The following is a 19,814-nucleotide window of genomic DNA, read 5'->3' as shown; positions in this document are numbered from 1 at the left end:
GTCTGTGTAAGGATTAACACACTCTCTTTAAGCATGTTGCAGCAGGAGCAAATTGCCCAGCTAATTCCTGCGTAAAAGCTGCTGGGGGAAAACAGAGTTCCTTTGGCCTGAACCATGAGCGTGCCTGGGATGTTATTCCAGGTCTCAGAGAATTGCCAGCAAGCCTCGTAGTAGTTGGTCATCTGGTTTGGGCATGACCCCTAGCCACTCCCTAGTTAGTCTCCCATAATGCATTTACTAAGCAACTACTCTGTTACTGGGCTGTGCTTTTAAAGAACTTTTGTATAACCCAGACATCACCTTGAGAATGTGGCACATTTTTGCATGTCTTTGCCTGCTGAACATGGAATACTGGAAGGGAGTGTCAGAGAGCACTATGCCAGTTCTGGACCCTGTGACAGATATAGAAGCAGGAGCACTGGACTAGGGGTCAGGAGGTCTGGCCTCTGGTTTCACTCTGCTGCTAGCTTGCTGGGGCTCATCACTCAATTTCCTGAGCCTCGGGGGCATCAGAAGACCAAGTCCTCTCTGAGACTCTTCTGGTTTGCAAGTTCTGTGCTTCCAGGTTTATTCCGTGCATCCTGTTCTCTAGGATAGGGACATGCATGACTGGATAAGTTCTGTCAGTATTATTTTCTAAGTTCTCATAACAGTTTGTCAGCTCTTTTCCTATGGCACTTGCCACTGATGACCATGCATTGCAATTATTTCAATATCTTTACCTCTTATATAACACTGACTCTTTGAAGATATGGACCAATACCTAATTCATTGGTGCCCAGCACTGTTTCTTGTGCTTAAGAGGCTCAGGATATATCTATATCTATATCTATATCTATAGATATATCTGGTGTATTTCCCCCCTTTTTCCAATCTGTTTCTTCTTCAGCAAATTGTGAGTGGAGAGATATATATATTGTGAGTGGAGAGATATATATATTGTGAGTGGAGAGATATATATTGAATGGATCCCATAATAGCTGATGACATCCAGGGGCCAGGCACCAGGCTATTCCTGAGGTGACTGATTAGGGTTCATCATCCATTCACATACCTAAGAAGAACCCTGTCGTAGGTGGTGTGGGGAATTCAAACATGGAAGACGACATTCTCACTACCTTCCAGGAGCTCTGGATCGAGTAGAGAACCAAGGTGTGTCACAAACCACTGTGTATCAACGCACAGCAGCAGATATGAGTGTCACAAGACAGGAACCAAGGTGCCAAGTATGGAAATTCAGGGACAGAAGATCACAAGGCTTTCTGGAAAAGGCGGAATCTGGGTTGGGCCTTAAAGCATGACTGGAACTTTAACATGTAGAGATGGAAGCAGTTCATGCAGGGCAGAGTGCATGGAGGGTTGGTCGGGAAAGAACACAGAGGTCAGCATGGACAGAGTGTATACATGCACAAGGGGAATAATAACAGAAAATACCAGAATCATCTCAGAGCTTGAAGTAACTACAAATCTAGGTTGGAGGGGATTATCGGAGGCTATGAATTCCGAAGGTCTAGGAGAGTACACAGGATGACCCACTGGACTGTAGAACACTGCATATTAGACTTTCTATTTACATTCATCTAATTTCCACTTGCCAATTTAGTTTTGCAAATATTTTATAATGTATAGTGCAAGAACACAGAAGTACATCAGCTGATCTCAATTTAGTTCCATGGGCAATTAGAAACCATGGAAAGTTTGTTTTTTATTGGTGGTGGTGGTGGTTTTTTTTGTTTTTTGGTTTTGTTTTTTTTTTTTTGAGATAGAGTCTTGATCTGTCACCCAGGCTGGAGTGCAGTGGCGCCATCTCAGCTCACTGCAAGCTCTGCCTCCCAGGTTCACGCCATTCTCCTGCCTCAGCCTCCCGAGTATCTGGGACTACAGGCACCCACCACCATGCCCAGCTAATTTTTTTGTAATTTTAGTAGAGACGGGGTTTCACCATGTTAGCCAGGATGGTCTCGATCTCCTGACCTCGTGATCCACTTGCCTCAGCCTCCCAAAGGGCTGGAATTACAGGCATGAGCCACTGCGCCCGCCCCATGGAAAGTTTTTGAGTAGAGAAGCAATCTTATCAGAGTTGTGCTTTAGGAAGATCAACAGGGCAAGGATAGGTAAGATAGGTGGGAGGACCAACAGATGGACATGGGGATAAGGAAGCTTTGGAGGGGTATTGCAATGGTCCAGGTGAATTATATGGAACAAAAGTCAGAATCCAGGAATTTTGGTGATGGCAGCAGGGACAATGGACATAGAAAAGGTCTGGATGTGACAGACGTTGCAGAAGAACAGTGGACAGAAGGAAGAGACAAGAACTAGTCTCAGACAACTGACAGTTCAAAGCTCAGCCTGTAATGTTGGGAGCATAATGGTGTCATTGGCATTAACAGAAATTGTGGAGTCAGAACGATCAGCTGGTTTTCAGGGAGCAAGCTAATTGAAGTTTAGAACTTGAAATCTTCTAGTTCAGCACTCACAATTTGCTGAAGAAGAAACAGATTGGAAAAGGAGGGGAAATGCGCTTGGTCTGAGACCAGTCATGAGGTTTGCTGAATCTCATGCTGATCTTGTTTCATGATCTTTTGGCTTTGGTTCTTTACAGCATTATGTTACACTGTTTAAACTTTCTTTTTATTAGATCATTTAGTACAGTCTGCTTTCCAGAAATATTTTATTCTGATAGTTTTCATTTGATGCTAGCTGTAAGAGATTAATAGTTCACTATGGAACTGAAAACTACCTTTTAAAATAGTACTTGTCAATTAAAGTGATACAAAAAGACAAAGCAAAAAGAGCTTTAGAAACAAATTAATGAAGAACAGTGCCATATTATTCAGTCAAATCAAAGTAAAGAATGAAGAGAACCAAAACAGAACAACTGCACAGAAAATAGAGAACTTCAAAAAGAAGACAGGATGAAATGCTGCAGAGAGGCCAAAGATAAGACAGTCTAAAAAGAGATGATTATATCTGTGACCTTCAACAAAGCAGTTTCAGAGGTAATGGGCTAGGATCCAATCCAAATGGGATTAGGGAGGTGAGGAGGCTAATCTGGTCTGTTTGGAGAAATTTGAAAGGAAAGGGGAGAAGGATGGGCCAGTAGCTCTGGTAGACAGCACTTTCTTTGGAATAGGGGACATTTAACATATTTGCAGGTAGATGAAAAGAAAATGCTGGAGGTGCAATCAGAGCCAGCGAGAATGGAATCAAGGATCATAGTGGGTGGGTTACAGTTGGAGAGGAGGGGCTGGGCATGGTGGCTCACGCCAGTAATCCCAGCACTTTGGGAAGCCAAGGCAGGCAGATCACTTGAGGTCAGTAGTTCAAGACCAGCCTGGCCAACATAGTGAAACCCCATCTCTACTAAAAATACAAAAATAGCTGGGCATGGTGGCACGTGCCTGTAAGCCTAGCTACTTGGGAGGCTGAGGCATGAGAATTGCTTGAACTCAGGAGGCAGAGGTTGCAGTGAACCGAGATGGCGCCACTACACTCTAGCCTGGGTGACAGAGCGAGACTGTCTCAGGAAAAAAAAAAAAAAAGAAAGAAAGAAAGGAAGAAAGAAAGAAAGAAAGAGAGAGAGAGAGAGAAAGAAAGAAAGAAAGAAAGAAAGAAAGAAAGAAAGAAAGAAAGAAAGAAAGAAAGAAAGAAAGAAAGAAAGAAAGAAAGAAAGAAAAGAAAAGAGAGGAGGAAGAAAATATTTTGTTATTGTGTATTAGGAGAAAGGAGAAGGATGTGGGAAGAAGGGACATTCTGAGGCGATGAAGCTACAGAGACAGCGAGGGACAGAAAGAGTGTGAAATAAAGAGACACAGAGACTCGGGGACAGAAAAGGAACAGAGACATGGATAGCTGTCACAAGAAATGTGAGCCTACCATTTGCTTCGAGTTCCCCTGATCTGGTAAGAGCCTCTTACCAGATTCAGACTTCCTTCACTCTGCAAAGGAGATGGATAGAACAGTCAAGCCTGGTGCTAAACAGAAATTTATTTGTGGGCCCCCCAGTGGGTTGGGGAGGCCATTACTTGCTTTTAAGGTCAAGATTTTGAACCCAAACTTGTTTATACACATGTAAGCCAGTCTTTGGTTCTGGGAAGTCCCCCAGATCTCCCAGAACACACAAGGGGTTAAATGCTACCAACATTTTGATGGGCACACCAAGTAGACTCCTGCAAAGGGATTTTATTCTCATGGCTGCTATTATTCACAAAAGCTTGCACAGCAGATCTCGGAGTAGTGCTTCCTCAAATGGTTTCCAGGAGCATCTGCCGATTTGATGAAGAATCTGATGCCATCAAAGCACAAGCCAGTGATGACTCACTGCAAACTGTTGTTGTTGTTGAGTGTTTGCTGAGTGCAGCAGCCCTTTCTGGCAAAGCTGCTCCCAGCCTGGGACCAGAAGCCAGGCGGTACCGGGAGAGACACAGCAGGAAGAGGGTCTAGTTTTTGGCATATCTCTTGGTTCTACCTTCTGTCCTTGGCTTCCTGCTCTTCTCCTGGTGCCTAAAACCTTCACAAGGACATGTTTTGAGAAGCAGCTGAGCCAGAAACACACACCCCCTTGTTATTTGAGGGTTTTTCCAGGGAAGATCAGGACTATGAAAGTAATGAAGGATGGAGCCTGTTCTTTTCTCTTCCAGGTCTTTCCTACTTTCTGAGACCTGAATACTCAGGCATCACATCCATCATGGCACAAGAGGGAAACCAAGATACTACAGAAGAACCATTTCTTTCCATCATATTTTCAACTACATCCTTCTTCATCTTAACTAGGATTCCAGAGCACAGACCTTGTCCCCGCTCATTAGAGCCACATCCCTCACACGGGCCTGGACTAAGGGAGAGCCCTGCACTTTGGCCTCCACTCCCAAGGCTCACTCTCCAACATCTCCCTTTTTATCTACATTTACATAATATCATTTCTTATTACAGGAGCCTGCCCTGGTTCTGTGCCCCACCAACCCCCAATATGCAACCGCAGCATTTTCTCTTTCTTACATCCATCCCCCGCACCCTGTGCCTCTCATTCTCTATCACTTCCCTGGCCTTTTCATTCCTGTCCCCATCAGCTCCTCCATGTCCTGCTGCCTCCCTTCCCATTTCTTTCACCTGCCAGCTTTTCTATTCCTTTTCCTTCTCTCTTCCTCTCTGTCCCTTTGCTTCTCTCCACTGATTTTGCCCTTTTGCTCCTTCTCAGCCAATTAGCTATGATGTCTTCAAGCTGTTCATGAGGGCATACCTGGAGGTGGACCTTCCCCAGCCACTGAGCACTCACCTCTTCCTGGCCTTCAGCCAGAAGCCCAGACAGGAGACCTCTGATCACCCGACGGAGGAGGCCAGCAACAGCGAGGCCAATAGCCCAGGTACACAGAGTGTTCCCCAAGATGGGCAGACCTTGTGCAGCTCTCACCCCCTACCACAGCCACAGACTGCATTCCTAGAGGGTCCCCTGAACATAGTAACTACCCCATGGGTGCGAATATGAACCAAGAGACAGGGACGCCCTTCCTCAGAGCGCTTTACAGGAAGCCCTGATGAACCTCTCAGCAAAAGGAATAAAGAGGAGGCATAATTCCTGCCACTACAGATCAAAGAGCAGGGTGGGGAAAGAGGAGACACAAAATAACGTATGGCAGGGGAAGAGAGCCTTCAGCAAAGGCTGACAGTCCACGGATGGAGCACATTCAGCTTCTGTGTCCAGGCTGGGACTAGCCTGGAAGTGTTAGAGGAGAGGGAAGCCATGATCCCTGTATTCCTGGAGCTTGGGCTATAATGGGGGAGACACAGTCAATCCCAATAAGTGAGCATGAACCCAGCTGACAGTAACAACCAGAGACAGACACAACCCAGGTGAACCAGGTTCCATGGGGAGGTCCCGTACCTGCCCTTCCAAGAAGCTGGAAGGCCTGGTCTGGTCTTTAAATCTTCTTTTTGTTCCTCAGATACTAATATACAGAATGCAGAGAATGCCACCAAAGCAGATGAGGCCTGTGCCCCTGATACTGGTAAGTCTTTGGAATATAAGATTTGTGGGAAAAGTGGGGAATATTTCATCCCTGGGGAGAAGTGGGGAAACCTAACCAATAGTGCTGTCCTTATATAATTGTGCAATCTTATGCAGATCTGGTCCTCCTGTGGCCTTCAGAACCTCCATCTCTGGGGCTCCTGTCATTTGAATGTTCTGGGATTCTGAGGCTGGGTAAAGGTTTTTGCTTTACTTGCCCTAGAACAGAGCAAGTCGGGACTTGGAACAGCTTGCTAGATGTTTCTCTCTGATATGTCTGCCTGCCCAGAAAGTGAAGAGCCTTCTCAGGAGAAAGTGTGTGTGTGTGTGTGTGTGTGTGTGTGTGTGTGTGTGTGTGTGTGAGAGAGAGAGAGAGAGAGAGAGAGAGAGAGAGGGAGGGAGAGAGAGAGAGAAGTGGCTGTGGCTCTAAGGCTGAGGTGCAGATTACCAGTGGTTAGCTGGAGAGGAACAGAGCAAGAGGGTAAAAATGTGCTGTGGTTGACTTCCAACAACATATATACACTATTTTGAGTAAGTTGAAGAGTTGCTAATAAGTTAGCAAGGGAAGCCAGCTCAAACGGTCTTGAAGATGTATTTGCCAGGCATCTGCTCATTACACATTTCATTTAAGCTTCACAATCACACCACTTTACACATGAGGAACTGAGGCCTTAAGAAATTATATACCACTGGTGTGACCTGTGGAGCCAGGGATTCAATCCAGAATCATCCAACCTCAAAACTCCTGCAGTCTTTCCTATACCAAGAGAGGACACAATGGTCCTGGTGGTGTGGTTGGTTCCTGTGGAATGAGCAAGGCTGCACTCTCAGCGGGGCTGCTGTAGTGGTGCCTGCTGCCCAGAGGCCCACTGTTGGGCTGTCAGAGATGTGGAATCTTCCCTGACACATTTATCAATGGGAAGCCATTCCTCTCTGCTGTTGACAGGCCAGGCCCAAGGCCAGAAGCTCCTGCGAAAATGAGAAGTAAAGGTTACCGTACTTAATTTCTGTTCTCATATACAATATAAATGTCCTGAGTACTATCAACTCAAGTTGGATCAGGCAACAGAGCATGTTGCTTAAGGAGCCAGGCTGCCTGGGTTTGATTCTCAGAGCCAACACTACTTAGTTCTGTAACCGTGGACATGTTTGAACACTGTCTCTGTGCCTCAGTGTCCCCAAGTGAGATAACAAATGTTGTTATGAGGGTTAAGTGAGTTAGATATGTTAATGCTTAGAATAGTGCCTGGCATTATTCAGGCCACCTTCCAGAAGTACTCTTTATTCCTTTTTTTTTTTTTTTTTTTTTTTTTTAGATAAAGTCTTGCTCTGTCCCCTAGGCTGGAGTGCAGTGGTACAATCTCAGCTTACTGCAGCCTCGACCTCCCAGGTTCAAGTTATTCTCGTGCATCAGCCTCCTGAGTAGCTGGGATTACAAGAGTGTGCCACCACACCTGGCTAATTTTTGTACTTTTTTAGTAGAGACAGGGTTTCGCCATCTTGGCCAGGCTGTTCTCCAACTCCTGACCTCAAGTGATCCACCCACCTCGGCCTCCCAAAGTGCTGGGATTACAGGCATGAGCCACCACACCCAGCACAGAAGTATATTCTATTCTTAACTCAGTATGGTCTGCCATTATCTCCTTCAACCTGCACCCTCAGTCTCCAAGTATGTCAACTGGGCATCCTCTTCTCATGAAAGGTCTCTCATGGGCTCTCTTTCTCCCAGGTTGCTCCTGAAGCTTTTAATACAAAGACCCAGAAAGTCAGATCTTTTTGTTTTGTTTTGTTTTGTTTTTACTGTGCATTATCATTTTATTGAAAAGCTTTATAGATATCCAAAGGTGAATTCCAGCTCTTGGGATGTGCCCAGGGGAAAAAGAATGCAGTTTTTATTTTATTATTATTATTATTATTATTATTATTATTTTGAGATGGAGTCTCGCTCTGTCACCAGGCTGGAGTGCAGTGGTGCGATCTCGGTTCACTGCAACCTTGGCCTCCCAGGTTCAAGTGATTCTCCAGCCTCAGCCTCTCGAGTAGCTGGGACTACAGGCCCGTGCCACCATACCTGGCTGATTTTTGGTATTTTTAGTAGAGACAGGGTTTCACCATGTTGGCCAGGATGGTCTCAATCTCCTGACTGGTCTCAATCTTGTGATCTACCCGCCTCAGCCTCCCAAAGTGCTGGGATTACAGGCATAAGCCACCCCGCCCAGCCTATATTTTAAATATATATTTTAAATATATATAAAACAAGATAGACTAGAGATACTGCAGCTAAGAGAAGGGGAACTCATTGCAACAGGGACCTGGAATGAGAGAGTTTCTTCAACGTAGTTCTAATCTTTTTTCCTGTCACAGCAAAAAGAGAAACTGGAAGGATTATTGAGTTTTCAGTGTTTAACTAAAGGCCTGGTGGGATAAACAGTTCATGATAGATGGAAAGCAGAGCATGGTTGGGGAAAAACAGTTACCGCCGGATCATAAGCTCAGCAAACTCCAGGCTACGCACAGAGCACCAGAAAGCAAAGACTAGGAGCACTTGTGCCTTCCTGATGGTTTCAGGGACAGCAGCAGCCGGGCAGGACTCTGCAAAAATGCTGGCTCATCCACGCCCTGCCCAGCACGCCACTCAGCCATGCTAGTCCAGAGCCACTTGGTGAAATGGACATAAGGCACAGATAACTCTTATATCTTCTAAGGACTACAGGAGGCATATTCTGGCATAAATCATTCTCCTACTAGGGAGGAAAGGGTGAAACTAGTAGCTCTGAGATTTTAAACTCCCAGCAAGAAACTCAGTGGTGAAAAGCATCCTGCCCCAAATTCTTTACCTAGAGACTTTTCTTTTTTTTTCTTTGAGACGGAGTTTCGCTCTTGTTGCCCAGGCTGGAGTGCAATGGCGCAATCTCAGCTCACCACAACCTCTGCCTTCCAAGTTCAAGCGATTCTCCTGTCTCAGCCTCCCAAGTAGCTGGGATTACAGGTGCATGCCACCACACCAGGCTAATTTTTCTATTTTTAGTGGAGATGGGGTTTATTTTATCTGGAATTTCAAGAGGAACCTGGAAGAAGATACAATTCATTCATTGACGTTCCAAATTGTCTGGGCAGGTTGTGTTTTAGTGGGTAATGTTTCTGAGCTACCAAGGAAGAATTTATTGGGGATATGTCATTATGTGATATTTGAGAAAAGATGATCGATGATGATAATGGAAATTAGCTGACTTATTTGACCTCCATATGTATTTGCAATAGTTGTATCATTCTGGGTCTAAAAGAGAAACTTCCAGAGATTTCCTCCTGGAGAAGTGATTTTGTGATGTACCATTTTCCTTGTGTATGGGAAAAATCAGCCCCCTATAGTAAAATCATGAAAGGGCAATTATCTGACTCTTGGCCCAAGGAGTTACATAGCATTTTTTTCATCTTCTTTTGACACTTGAGATTTAAGGGGAAAAAACCTTTTCCTGCTAGGCCCTCTTCCACAGATGTCTTAATTAGATGTCCCTGTTCACCAGGAACAAGAATTATAGGGCCAGGCGGTCACCACAGAAAGGGGCCTCTGCCAGCAAGGAAGAGCCAAGTCTTGGACTCACCTTCAATTAGGCCATCTGCTGGAAAGACCAACCTTTTCCTGTTGTCCAGGTGGAAGCCAGGGGAAGAGCTTAGATTCTTATTTCATGTGGCCTGTCTAGGCCTATCAGATCAGTCTCCAAGCTCAGATCCAGCAAAGCCCACTTCATTCCCAGAGCAGGGCAGGCATGTGTTTTGCCTATAAAGACAACAGAGCGGGGCTTTCAGGGTCCAGACTTTGGCTCAGAGGCCTGAGCAATCTATCACTGTCAAAATGTCAGCTCAGGAAAGGCTGAGCCCACCCTTCCCTTCATGAAGGCCCAGGACTAACTGAGATGAACAAGGAGAACTTCAGTGTCCTGGTGTTCCGTTAGTTTCTTGGCCTGTTGAGATGTTTCAGCAACTTGGAATATTGAAATATCAAGGAAAGTCTCCTAATATTTTGTGTTAGTTTTTCCAAATTGTAAAAGCAATATACTCACATTGTAAGAAATTTGAAGGACACAAAAAAATAAAGAAACCACAAAGATCAGTGGTGTCAAGGGTCAGGGGAAGGGAAGGATGAATAGGCAAAGCACTGAGGATTTTTAGGGCAGTGAAACTACTCTGTATACTATAATGGTGAATGCATGTCATTGTACATTTGCCCAAACCCACAGAATGTAGAACACCAAGAATGAACCCTAATGCAAACTATAGACCTCAGGTGGTAATGATGTGTTGATTTATTCATCAGCTGTAACAAATGTACCACTCTGGTTGGGGAGTGAGGCATGGTAGGCTATGCATGTGTAGGGAAGCAGGGTGTGTGAAAAATCTCTGGACACTTTTTTAGTTTTAGTCTGAATTTTACAGTGCTCTAAAAAGCGTGTTTTTTAAAAAGCACAATAAAAATCACCCATAATTTCACCAATGCAATTACATGTGTGTGTGTATGTGTGTGTGTGTAATCTCCTTGTAGATTTTTCTATAGATTTTTTACAGAATTGGGATCAGACTGTATTGTATAGATAATCTGGGACCCAGTTTCTTCTTCTTTTTTTTTTTTTTTTTTTTTTGAGATGGAATCTCGCTCTGTTGCCCAGGCTGGAATGCAGTGGCACAATCTCAGTTCACTGCAACCTCTGCCTCTCAACCTCTGCCTCCTGGGTTCAAGCGATTCTCCTGCCTCAGCCTCCTGAGTAGCTGAGATTACAGGCACCTGCCACCATGTCCAGCTAATTTTTGTATTTTTAGTAGAGATGGGGTTTCACCATGTTGGCCAGGCTGGTCTCCAACTCCTGACCTCAGGAAATCCACTCACCTTGGCCTCCCAAAGTGCTGGGATTACAGGCATGAGCCACCATGCCCAGCCTTGGGACCCAGTTTTGTTCTTCACTTAGTTAAGTCATTTACTTGAAGGATTTCTGTAGTTCAAGACTTTGGGTAAACATCAGTTTTAATGCAATCCCCTCTTTAAACAGATGAGAAAACTGAGGTTGAGTATGGTAGAGTAAGCCTGCTTGTGTTAAATCACACACACATACTTTGTGTGTTAAATCACACACAATTGAACACAAACTCAGTGCTGGAATCACAGTCTTCTGCTGCCTGGCCTGGTGCTCTTCCCACTATGCCACACTGCCCAACTGGTAGGGAACAAGTAACACAGATACCAAGAGAGAAAGTGGAACAAGTCAGGTCTGCCCAAGAGCCCTCACATGAAAGCGTTTAGGACATGGCACCAGGACAGAACCTCTGCGATCTGGAAAAGAGTGTTGGCCTTTTTACAGGTGGTACCTGAGGGACATACTCAGATGGCCATAGGTTAAGTGTAGTTCATATAAGGCAGAGTGAAGAGGAAGAACACTGTCATTCATAATGGGACAATGGCAGTGCCTCTCAGTCTTCCTGGACCCCTGCATCTCTATGACAGGAGTGAGCAGCAGACTTCAGTGAAAACTAGAGAAATAGTTCAAGATCCAAGGATTGAGGTATAAATTGGCATAAATTGCATGTTTTAAGTGTATAATTAATTAATAAGTTTTGACATATGTATATACCTGTAAAACTAGTACCACAATTAATATAATGAACATACCCATAATCTCTAAAAGTTTTCTTTGTAATCCCTGTTTTCCACCCTCTTTACCCACCCACGCTTCATCCCCATACAACTACTGATCTGCTTTCTGCCATATATATTAGATTGCATTGTCTAGATTTTATATACATGGAATCATACACTGTCTACTCTTTTGGGTCTGCCTTTTTCCACTCCACATAATAATTTCGAGATTTATCCATTTTGTATGTATCAATAGTTCACATATTTTAGTTGCTGATTAGTGTTTTAATATATAGATATTCCACAATTTGTTCATCTGTTAACCTACTGATGGACATTTAGATTGCTTCCAGTTAATGATTATTATAAATAAAAGTGTTATAAATATTCTTGTGCTTTAATGATGTTGAGTGTCTTTTCATGTTCTTAATTGTTTGTTTATTTGGTCTTATTTAATTTCTTTTTATGTATTATGAGGCTCAATTTGCTAAAATATTAAGAACGTTTGCCTCTGTGTTCATGAGGGATATTGATTTGCATGTTCATGTCTTGTCATGTCATTGTCTGTTTTTGGCTTTAGAGTAATGCTGGCCTCAAAAATGGGTTGCGTAGGATTCCCTCCTCTTAAATTTTCTGGAAGAATTTGTATAGAATTTATGGTACCTCTTCACTAAATGTTGAGTACTGGATTTTCACATTCCTACAAATACTCCTGAGCTTTGTTTTTAGGTACAGTTAGGTTACTTGGAAACAGTCTGATCTTTTTGGATCTATCTTTTAAGCTTCACCGGACAGGACCAGAAAGGCATTTTCTCACTACTGAGAAACAATGCTTCTGAACACTCTATCGATGGTTCATGAATCATGGGGGTTTTCTACCCTGGTTGGTGGGAATAGGCATCACTCCTGGTTCTCTTTGCATTCCAGGGATTATTCTCTCTAATCCTAGTTCTTTCCCCAGCCTTAGGTGTTTTCCTTCCACAAGTGTGCTGATTCTACTCAGCTGAATAACTCAAGGGAACTCTCTGCTGTCACTCAAAGGGGACCTTCTACACATATTCAGAGCTAGCTGTCTGTGCATCCCCTCCTCTCCAGTGCCTGCTCTGTGAACCCTAGCCACCATGGGTTCCAGGTTCCAGCTTCACCTCCACTCAGAGAGACTGCCAGGGTTAGCCTAGCTTCCCCTCTCTGTGCTGCAGCCTAGAAGCTCTTTCCAAACAGTCTGATGTGGCAGTTGTAGGAGTCGTCTCATCTTCTCAGAGATCAGTGTTTGGTCCTCCCTGATAATGTAATGTCCTATGAACCATTGTTTCATACATTTTGTCCAGTTTTGTCACTGTTTTAGGTGAGAGGGTAAATCTGGTCTCTGTCAATCCATTTAGTCAAGTAGAAGTTATTGATCGTGTTTTAATTGATGAATAATCTGAGGACCTAGCAATAACTTTGCGTGTAATGGACTACACAGTACAAAGGCCTGTTCCCATGTTTTCCTCCAGTGACAATCTTAATACTTCATTAAATATGTAATTTTATTACAACCTCCCCTATCTCACTATCCCTATCTTTATCTCATCCTATTGTATTTTCATCTCTACTTGTCGAACCCTGAGGCTTTCTGCTTTTGTTTAATAAAGGTGATATCTTCTTGCATCCTGCTAAGGGTCTTGTCCAGCAGAAAATTACTTTTGAAAATCCGGTCTTCTGAGACCTCAGGATGAAGCTTTCTTTCCTTACTTTGCGGCTGCGTTTCATAGGCTCCATCTTGGTTTCTTCATGAGGCCCTTTGTAATATACAAAGTGTGTCAGTGACTTTTGGTCTCTCCTATTGTCCATCTGGATGATTGTTAACTCCCTTCTCAGACCCACAACCGAATCCCTGGAACCTGGAAGGCTTTCATCTAGCACAGCCCTGCTTGCCTAAAATGGAATATTTACTTCCATTGCTTGGTTGTTTGTTTCTCCGAATGAAGCGTGTACAGGTAACATTGCCTTCCTCAACAGACGTTACTATCAAGGCTGTCTCTCCCACTGCCTCTACCTTCAGTACTTTGTTACTTGGTGGTATAATATTACAACACCTAAAATATTGGATTTTCCACTGCCCACCTTCCCTTTGTTCCCTGGTTAGTTGTTTTCTGTGAGTTGTACACTCCTAGCAGATATTAAGAGATCATTTCTGATGAGCATGGAGGTAGAGAGGGAAGACAGCACTCAAAGTATCTCAAAAAGTAGAATTCACACAGGCAAATAGGGGTGCCCCATTTTCTTGTTAGTAATAGATCTTATATTTCTGAACCAGAGAACAAAGTGTGGAAGAGACAAAGTGTTTTCCTACCTTAGAAAGCAGAAATTTTAAAGGAAAAACTTACCCCATTCTTGTGGTACAATAATCTACTTTCTGCATTTTCTTCATCCAAATGATTAGACTTGCAATTAGTTTGAGTTCTTTCTAGTTTCTAGAGATGGGTTGATCATCAATCCCAGTTTTCTCTTTTGAATATTCATCCTTTATGTGTGTTTAAATGTGTTTGAAAAGAAAATCGCAAGGTCTATTAAGAAATGACTGTTGGCCATTTACCATTTTGAAATCCCAGCCAAAATTACTTCTACAAGTTGGGTATGTTCCCAAAAAAGTAGGCCATATGACATTTATCTGTTGATTATTGATATTACCAATAATCACCATCATCTTTTCTGAATATTCAGAGTATAGATGAATTTCCTGCAAGGAAATAGACTCTTAAAGGGGTCAGCATGGGATCCCTTCGGAGACCATGAACTCCACAAGTTGGATTTCTAGGGCCACTAATTTGATCACATCTATGTAACCAAAGCTTTTGAAGACACTTCTACAAAATTCTTGCCTCTACCATGAAAAGGATGGGGTAACAAAGAGGGGTTAATATTTACTAAACAGAAAATGCCCTTGGATGTTTTCATTTTGCCTATCACAGAATCAAATATGGCTGAGAAGCAAGCACCAACTGAAGACCAAGTGGCTGCAACCCCCCCGGAACCCCCCGTCCCTCGGTCTTCAAGCTCGGAATCCCCTGTGGTGTACCTGAAGGATGTTGTGTGCTACCTGTCCCTGCTGGAGACGGGGAGACCTCAGGATAAGCTGGAGTGTAAGTGCTCACCCTGTCAAGGGGCTTCATCTTTTTCCTACAGAAAGATCTGGGGTTCTGTCCATTATTCCTGAACACACTGGAGATTGAGCTGGTATCACGGATATAGGTCCTGCGTCTTTGGGGAGGTTTCTTTGTCCTGTTACCAGCAGTGATATGAACAACTCCTAGAATCCACCCTGGGACATAGTACCAGTTGTGTATCATGTGGGAAAGGCATCTGAAACCCAGGCATTGAGAACCAGAATCTGGAAAGGGGAAGGGGTTCCATCAAGCGGTCAAGACTTCCTTGCTTTGCTGGCAGGACTTCCTGAAAGCCTTTACTCAGAAAACTGCTACCTCCTCTTAATAGATTTTTTAAAGAAATATATTCAACATCTGTTCTCCTTCCCCCTATTCCGTGCCCAGGCAACTCTTTATGAGGAAATATTCTTTTCTTGAGATCTCATCAGTCTCTGTCTTGATAAGGCTTTGTCCATTTCTCTACCTACGCCCCACCCCAAGATTATTGGCCTCTAGAGAACGAGGAGGCCAGTTAATTAAAGGAGTTGAGCTTGGTTTGGTGGTGCTACTAAAGTAGGTTTTAAAAATATGTCTTCAGGAGGAGAGTAAGAGCTGGGGGCAGAAAGTTCACGGTGGCTGAAACAGCCTGCAGTCTTGTAGATGATTCAGTCCAGGTATGGTTTCTCTGGCTTCTGTGAGCCTACAGACATACTTTTAAAAAATAGAAGATGATAGGACCTTGTTAAAAAATTTGTATTGTCTTTGCTTCTCTTGGGAACTTAAGTAGACAGCAAGGCAAAAAAAAAAAAAAAAAGGACATTATAGCCAAAGTCAAAATTCAAGTTAATAATAAGACTAGTCAACAAAACTTAAACATAAGCAAGGGAAGTCTGCCAAAGGTTAACTCTTGCCAAAAACAAAATGAAACAGTTTGCTCATTAGCTGAGCTTAAAATCTCTCCCATAGGTTGGAAGTGTTAACAATTGCAAGTCTTAAGTGCTAGTTTGGTGGCAAATGTAGCAGATTGCTGTTTTCTTCTAGCTAATGTTAAAAGTGAAACATCAAATTATTTCCAGCATTTAGCTGGATTTTGAATTTCAGGCATTGTATTTATTGGTAACTACCAAAGAGAAGGTGACAGATTGTTTTATATTAATGACTCTCCAACTGAGTCTTATAATGGCCATGCAAAGAAACGTTAAAACTTGTTATTATAGAAAATTTCAAAGATAAAAGTAGAGAGGACAGTGAACGTCCATGGCCCCATCACCCAGCTTCAACAATGATCAACTCATGGTCAGTCTTGTGTTTATACCTCCCACCCATTCCCTCTGCCTCAGAGTATTTTGAAGCAAATTCCAAGCACCATATAATTTTATCTGTAAATATTTCAGTATGTACCTCTAAATTCACAGACTCTTCTTCTTTAATATAACCTCAATACCATCATCACAGCCAAAGAAAATGATTCCTTTTACTATTATCAAATAGTATTCACATTTTTCCAATTATCTTAGATATTTTTAACTGTTTGTTTGAATCAGGATCCGAGTAAAATTCATATATCACCACTGGTTGTTATGTGTCTTCACTCTCTTTTAATCTTTCGGATCCCTCTCCATCTTTTGCTAATTTTTTCCTTGCAAATTTTTTTTTTTTTTTTTTTTTTTTTTTGAGACGGAGTTTCACTCTTGTCGCCCAGGCTGGAATGCAGTGGCGTGATCTCTGCTCACTGGAACTCCACCTCCCAGGTTCAAGCGATTCTCCTGCCTCAGCCTCCCGAGTAGCTGGAATTACAGGTGCCCGCCGCCATGCCCAGCTAATTTTTGTATTTTTGGTAGAGACGGGGTATCACCATGTTGGCCAGGCTGGTCTCGAACTCCTGACCTCAGATGATCTACCCGCCTCAGCCTCCCAAAGTGCTGGGATTAGAGGTGTGAGCCACCGTGCCCGGCCTGCAAGTCTTTTGTTGCAGAAACTTGGTCATATAGAGTTTTCATTTTGGTTTGCTTTTTACCAAACCATATCAATTTATATCCTTCCTTAACTTTAAGGACGGAAAACAAGTTAAACTTTTCTTTGTAAAAACCAAGCATGTATTTTTTTGGAAATAATAGACTGAAGTCCCACACCTATTGCCAATGCAATAATAACAAGAACAACTATCATCAATAAACACCTTATATTTGCTAAGCACTTTGAATGCCTTCTCATTTTAACCTCACCGTAACCTAGAAGGAAGGCACAAGAGGGTTAAAAGACTTGTCCAAGGTTACACTGCTAAAATTAGGATGCTTACTCAGGCCTTTCTAGTTCTATTGTTCATGCACAGTAGGACCAGAGAGAGGTCAGCGCTGGAGAGTCGCCTAGGCCCAGAGACCTGGAATAATGCTAGCAGAAAAGGTCTGTTTATGTCATTCAACCATCTGCTGGGTGAGTCATCAGCGTATGATACATGCCTCAGACTGGGGCCTTCTGAGGAATCACAAAGAATCGAAAGCCCATGACCCTACCTTTAAAGGACTTTGACTTCGCCAGCGATGCACCCCTGAAAAAAACACAAGGTACAGAGACATTAAAACATCTAGGAGGAAATGATGACACAAGGGCAACTTTGCAGAAATAAGGGGACCGGGCTGATACGTGCCCCGAGGTGTTGCACCGAATGGGTGCTCCACAGAGAAAGCAGGCATGATGAAGGGTTTTAAGGAATAGCAGGAAAGGCCAGGGAGCACGGAGGCTCATGCCTGTAATCCCAGAACTTTGGAAGGCCGAGGCGGGCAGATGACCTGAGGTCAGGAATTTGAGACCAGCCTGACCAACATGGAGAAACCCCGTCTCTACTAAAAGCACAAAATTAGCTGGGCGTGGTGATACATGCCTGTAATCCCAGCTACTCGGGAGGGTGAGGCAGGAGAATCACTTGAACCAGGGAGGCAGAGATTGCAGTGAGCCAAGATCGCGCCATTACACTCCAGCCTGGGCAACAAGAGCGAAATTCCGACCCAGAAAAAAAAAAGCAGGAAAATGAAGAAATGCTTATCTCTGCTTCCTGCCATCCCGACTTATGAGACCACAGACAGGATCTTTGCCTTTTGGTTGAGTAAAATATAGGTTTCCAGGTCCCATAAGTAAACGTGTAGTTCCTTGTCCAAAATTTTCTCCCAGAACTTCCTTATCCTACATCACCTCCCTGCAGTTAGAACATGATTGAAGATGTTTCTGAATAGCATGTTTCCAAATACCTTTTAGAAAAAGGAAAAAATGGCTTCTGTAACAACTACTTCATAGCATTATGAAGGATTAAGTAATAATGAGAAAGTATATAGGACAATACCTTGTATATGTTAAATGCTATATATAAATGTTCATTTTAAAAGGAAAATAAAAATTAGTGACATCTGTTGAGTGTTTTCTATGTTCTAAGCCCAGTTGATTTGGCCTATCAGTTACACATTAATCTTCATAATAATCCTAGGAGAAACCAGCTATTATTATCTCCACTTTATAGATAAGGAAGCTGAGCTCAAAGAAGTTATATAACTTATTGGGCACTCCCCAGAATAGGCAGGGCAGCCCTAGGATTTAAATCTGCCTAACTGTACACTTTCTATGCTCAATAGAAGCAAAATGCTGTTGCCTCTGCCCCACCCCCAGCTGGGCATTTGCTTTAGGTTTTGTTCTAGTGACACTGAAAGGTGTTCATGCTCCCCAGGGAATCATACTCATGACCTGGACTTCATCAGCCACATAGGTATTGCTTAGACAGGTCCAGAAGCCAGGTGGTTCTCCTCCCTTGGCCCAGCCTCTCCTTAAGGAAGTCAGACTCTGCGCTCAGAGGGAGGAAGAGCTGGCTGCCACAGCCTTCATCACAGTGGTGACAGAACTAATCTAAAAACTTGGCAGCATCAAAACTTCAGCCATCCCTGCTTCTTAAAGGACACCTCAAGGCTTACCTCTGTGTTTCTTACAGTCATGTTTCGCCTCTATGATTCAGATGAGAACGGTCTTCTGGACCAAGCGGTAAGTTCTCACTCTAAATATCCCTCACGGACCTGAGAAAGGCTGGGGGAGCAGGGAGCAAGCAGAGGAAGAATCTGAAAATGTTCAGTTCTGTCTTTATAGTAATAGCAATGTCTCGATGCAGGCTGAGGAAATCCGACTGGGACCTCTCCACCTGCTATTTCCTAAGGGCCAGCCTTGCAGAGCGTGAATGCCAACTTTTCACTCTCAAAGCCTGGGATCATCAAATCTCAGGATGGAGGGATGCTTTAGCATGTGACCTAGTTTAAATTCCCGTTCAGTTCACAAGGTCCTCCTGCAATTTCCTGCAGGAGTCCTGAGGCCAAGAGGAGAGGGCAGGGGAGGCAAAAAGACTAGGGGAAAAGGGCACGAGAAAGGAGGCTGCTGGTCACTGCTGATGTGCTTTGGCATCACCCTTGGCTGCTTCTCCTACTCCAGGGCACTAGCCTAGGAGTCTGGTTCTGTCTGCTCTAATGTCAGGTCATGTTCCCATCCTGTTGCACCTGAGAAAGCCTGAGACTCACCCTTACCCCTTCAGGAATAGGCAAGGATCAGTCAAGGCTCATGGAGTAAAAGGAAGGATGGAAAGAGAAGAAGGCAAACAGAGTCAGATAGGCCCTGTGATCCTGACTGTCAATGTCAGAGATAGGGCTCATTAACAGGAAGGCCCTGAGGTTGAGATGCAAGGGGTTGAGTCAGACCAGAGGAAGGAAGGAGGGGAACAAGTCCACTAGACCAACTGAATCATCCCAATTCCCTCTAAACCCCAGGGTGCCTCTGTGGGAAGCACTGTGGCTCTTCAGCCACATTGCAATGCTGTGGGTTGGGTCATCTGCGGGAACATCCAGAGGATCACATATTTACTGGTCATCACATATTTACTTGGTCATCACATATTTACTGAGTGTCTGCATTATGTCAGGCACTCTTCTAAGCACTGGGGGTATGGCAGTGTAGCCAACTGACAAACTTCCATGCCCTCATAAAGTTTTCATTCTAGTCCAAGCACAGACACTAAGCAGCATAGTAAAAA

General features: G+C 43.6%; 1 protein-coding gene across 19 annotated transcripts in view; it reads left to right on the top strand.

The window, feature by feature from the left end:
* DGKG (diacylglycerol kinase gamma) overlaps positions 1–19,814 on the top strand; it is a 211,807-nt gene that overhangs the window by 57,249 nt on the left and 134,744 nt on the right. For 15 of the 19 annotated variants that reach the window (XR_013413761.1, XR_013413759.1, XR_013413760.1 and 12 more), the window contains exons 4-7: positions 5,198–5,363; positions 5,943–6,005; positions 14,585–14,755; positions 18,732–18,781. Coding sequence is in view for 13 of the 19 variants with exons in the window: in XM_077992026.1 (XP_077848152.1) it covers positions 5,198–5,363; positions 5,943–6,005; positions 14,585–14,755; positions 18,732–18,781 (450 nt within the window). In the remaining 6 variants the exon portion in view is untranslated. Of the gene's footprint in view, positions 1–3,460; positions 5,364–5,942; positions 6,006–14,584; positions 14,756–18,731; positions 18,782–19,814 lie in introns of all 19 variants that reach the window. The other 4 variants (XR_013413764.1, XM_028843920.2, XM_028843919.2 and 1 more) reach the window with 2 other exon arrangements.

This window comes from Macaca mulatta, chromosome 2, assembly GCF_049350105.2.
Source record: "Macaca mulatta isolate MMU2019108-1 chromosome 2, T2T-MMU8v2.0, whole genome shotgun sequence".
Classification (NCBI taxonomy): Eukaryota; Metazoa; Chordata; class Mammalia; order Primates; family Cercopithecidae; genus Macaca; species Macaca mulatta.
This window is presented reverse-complemented; position numbering and strand designations above follow the sequence as displayed.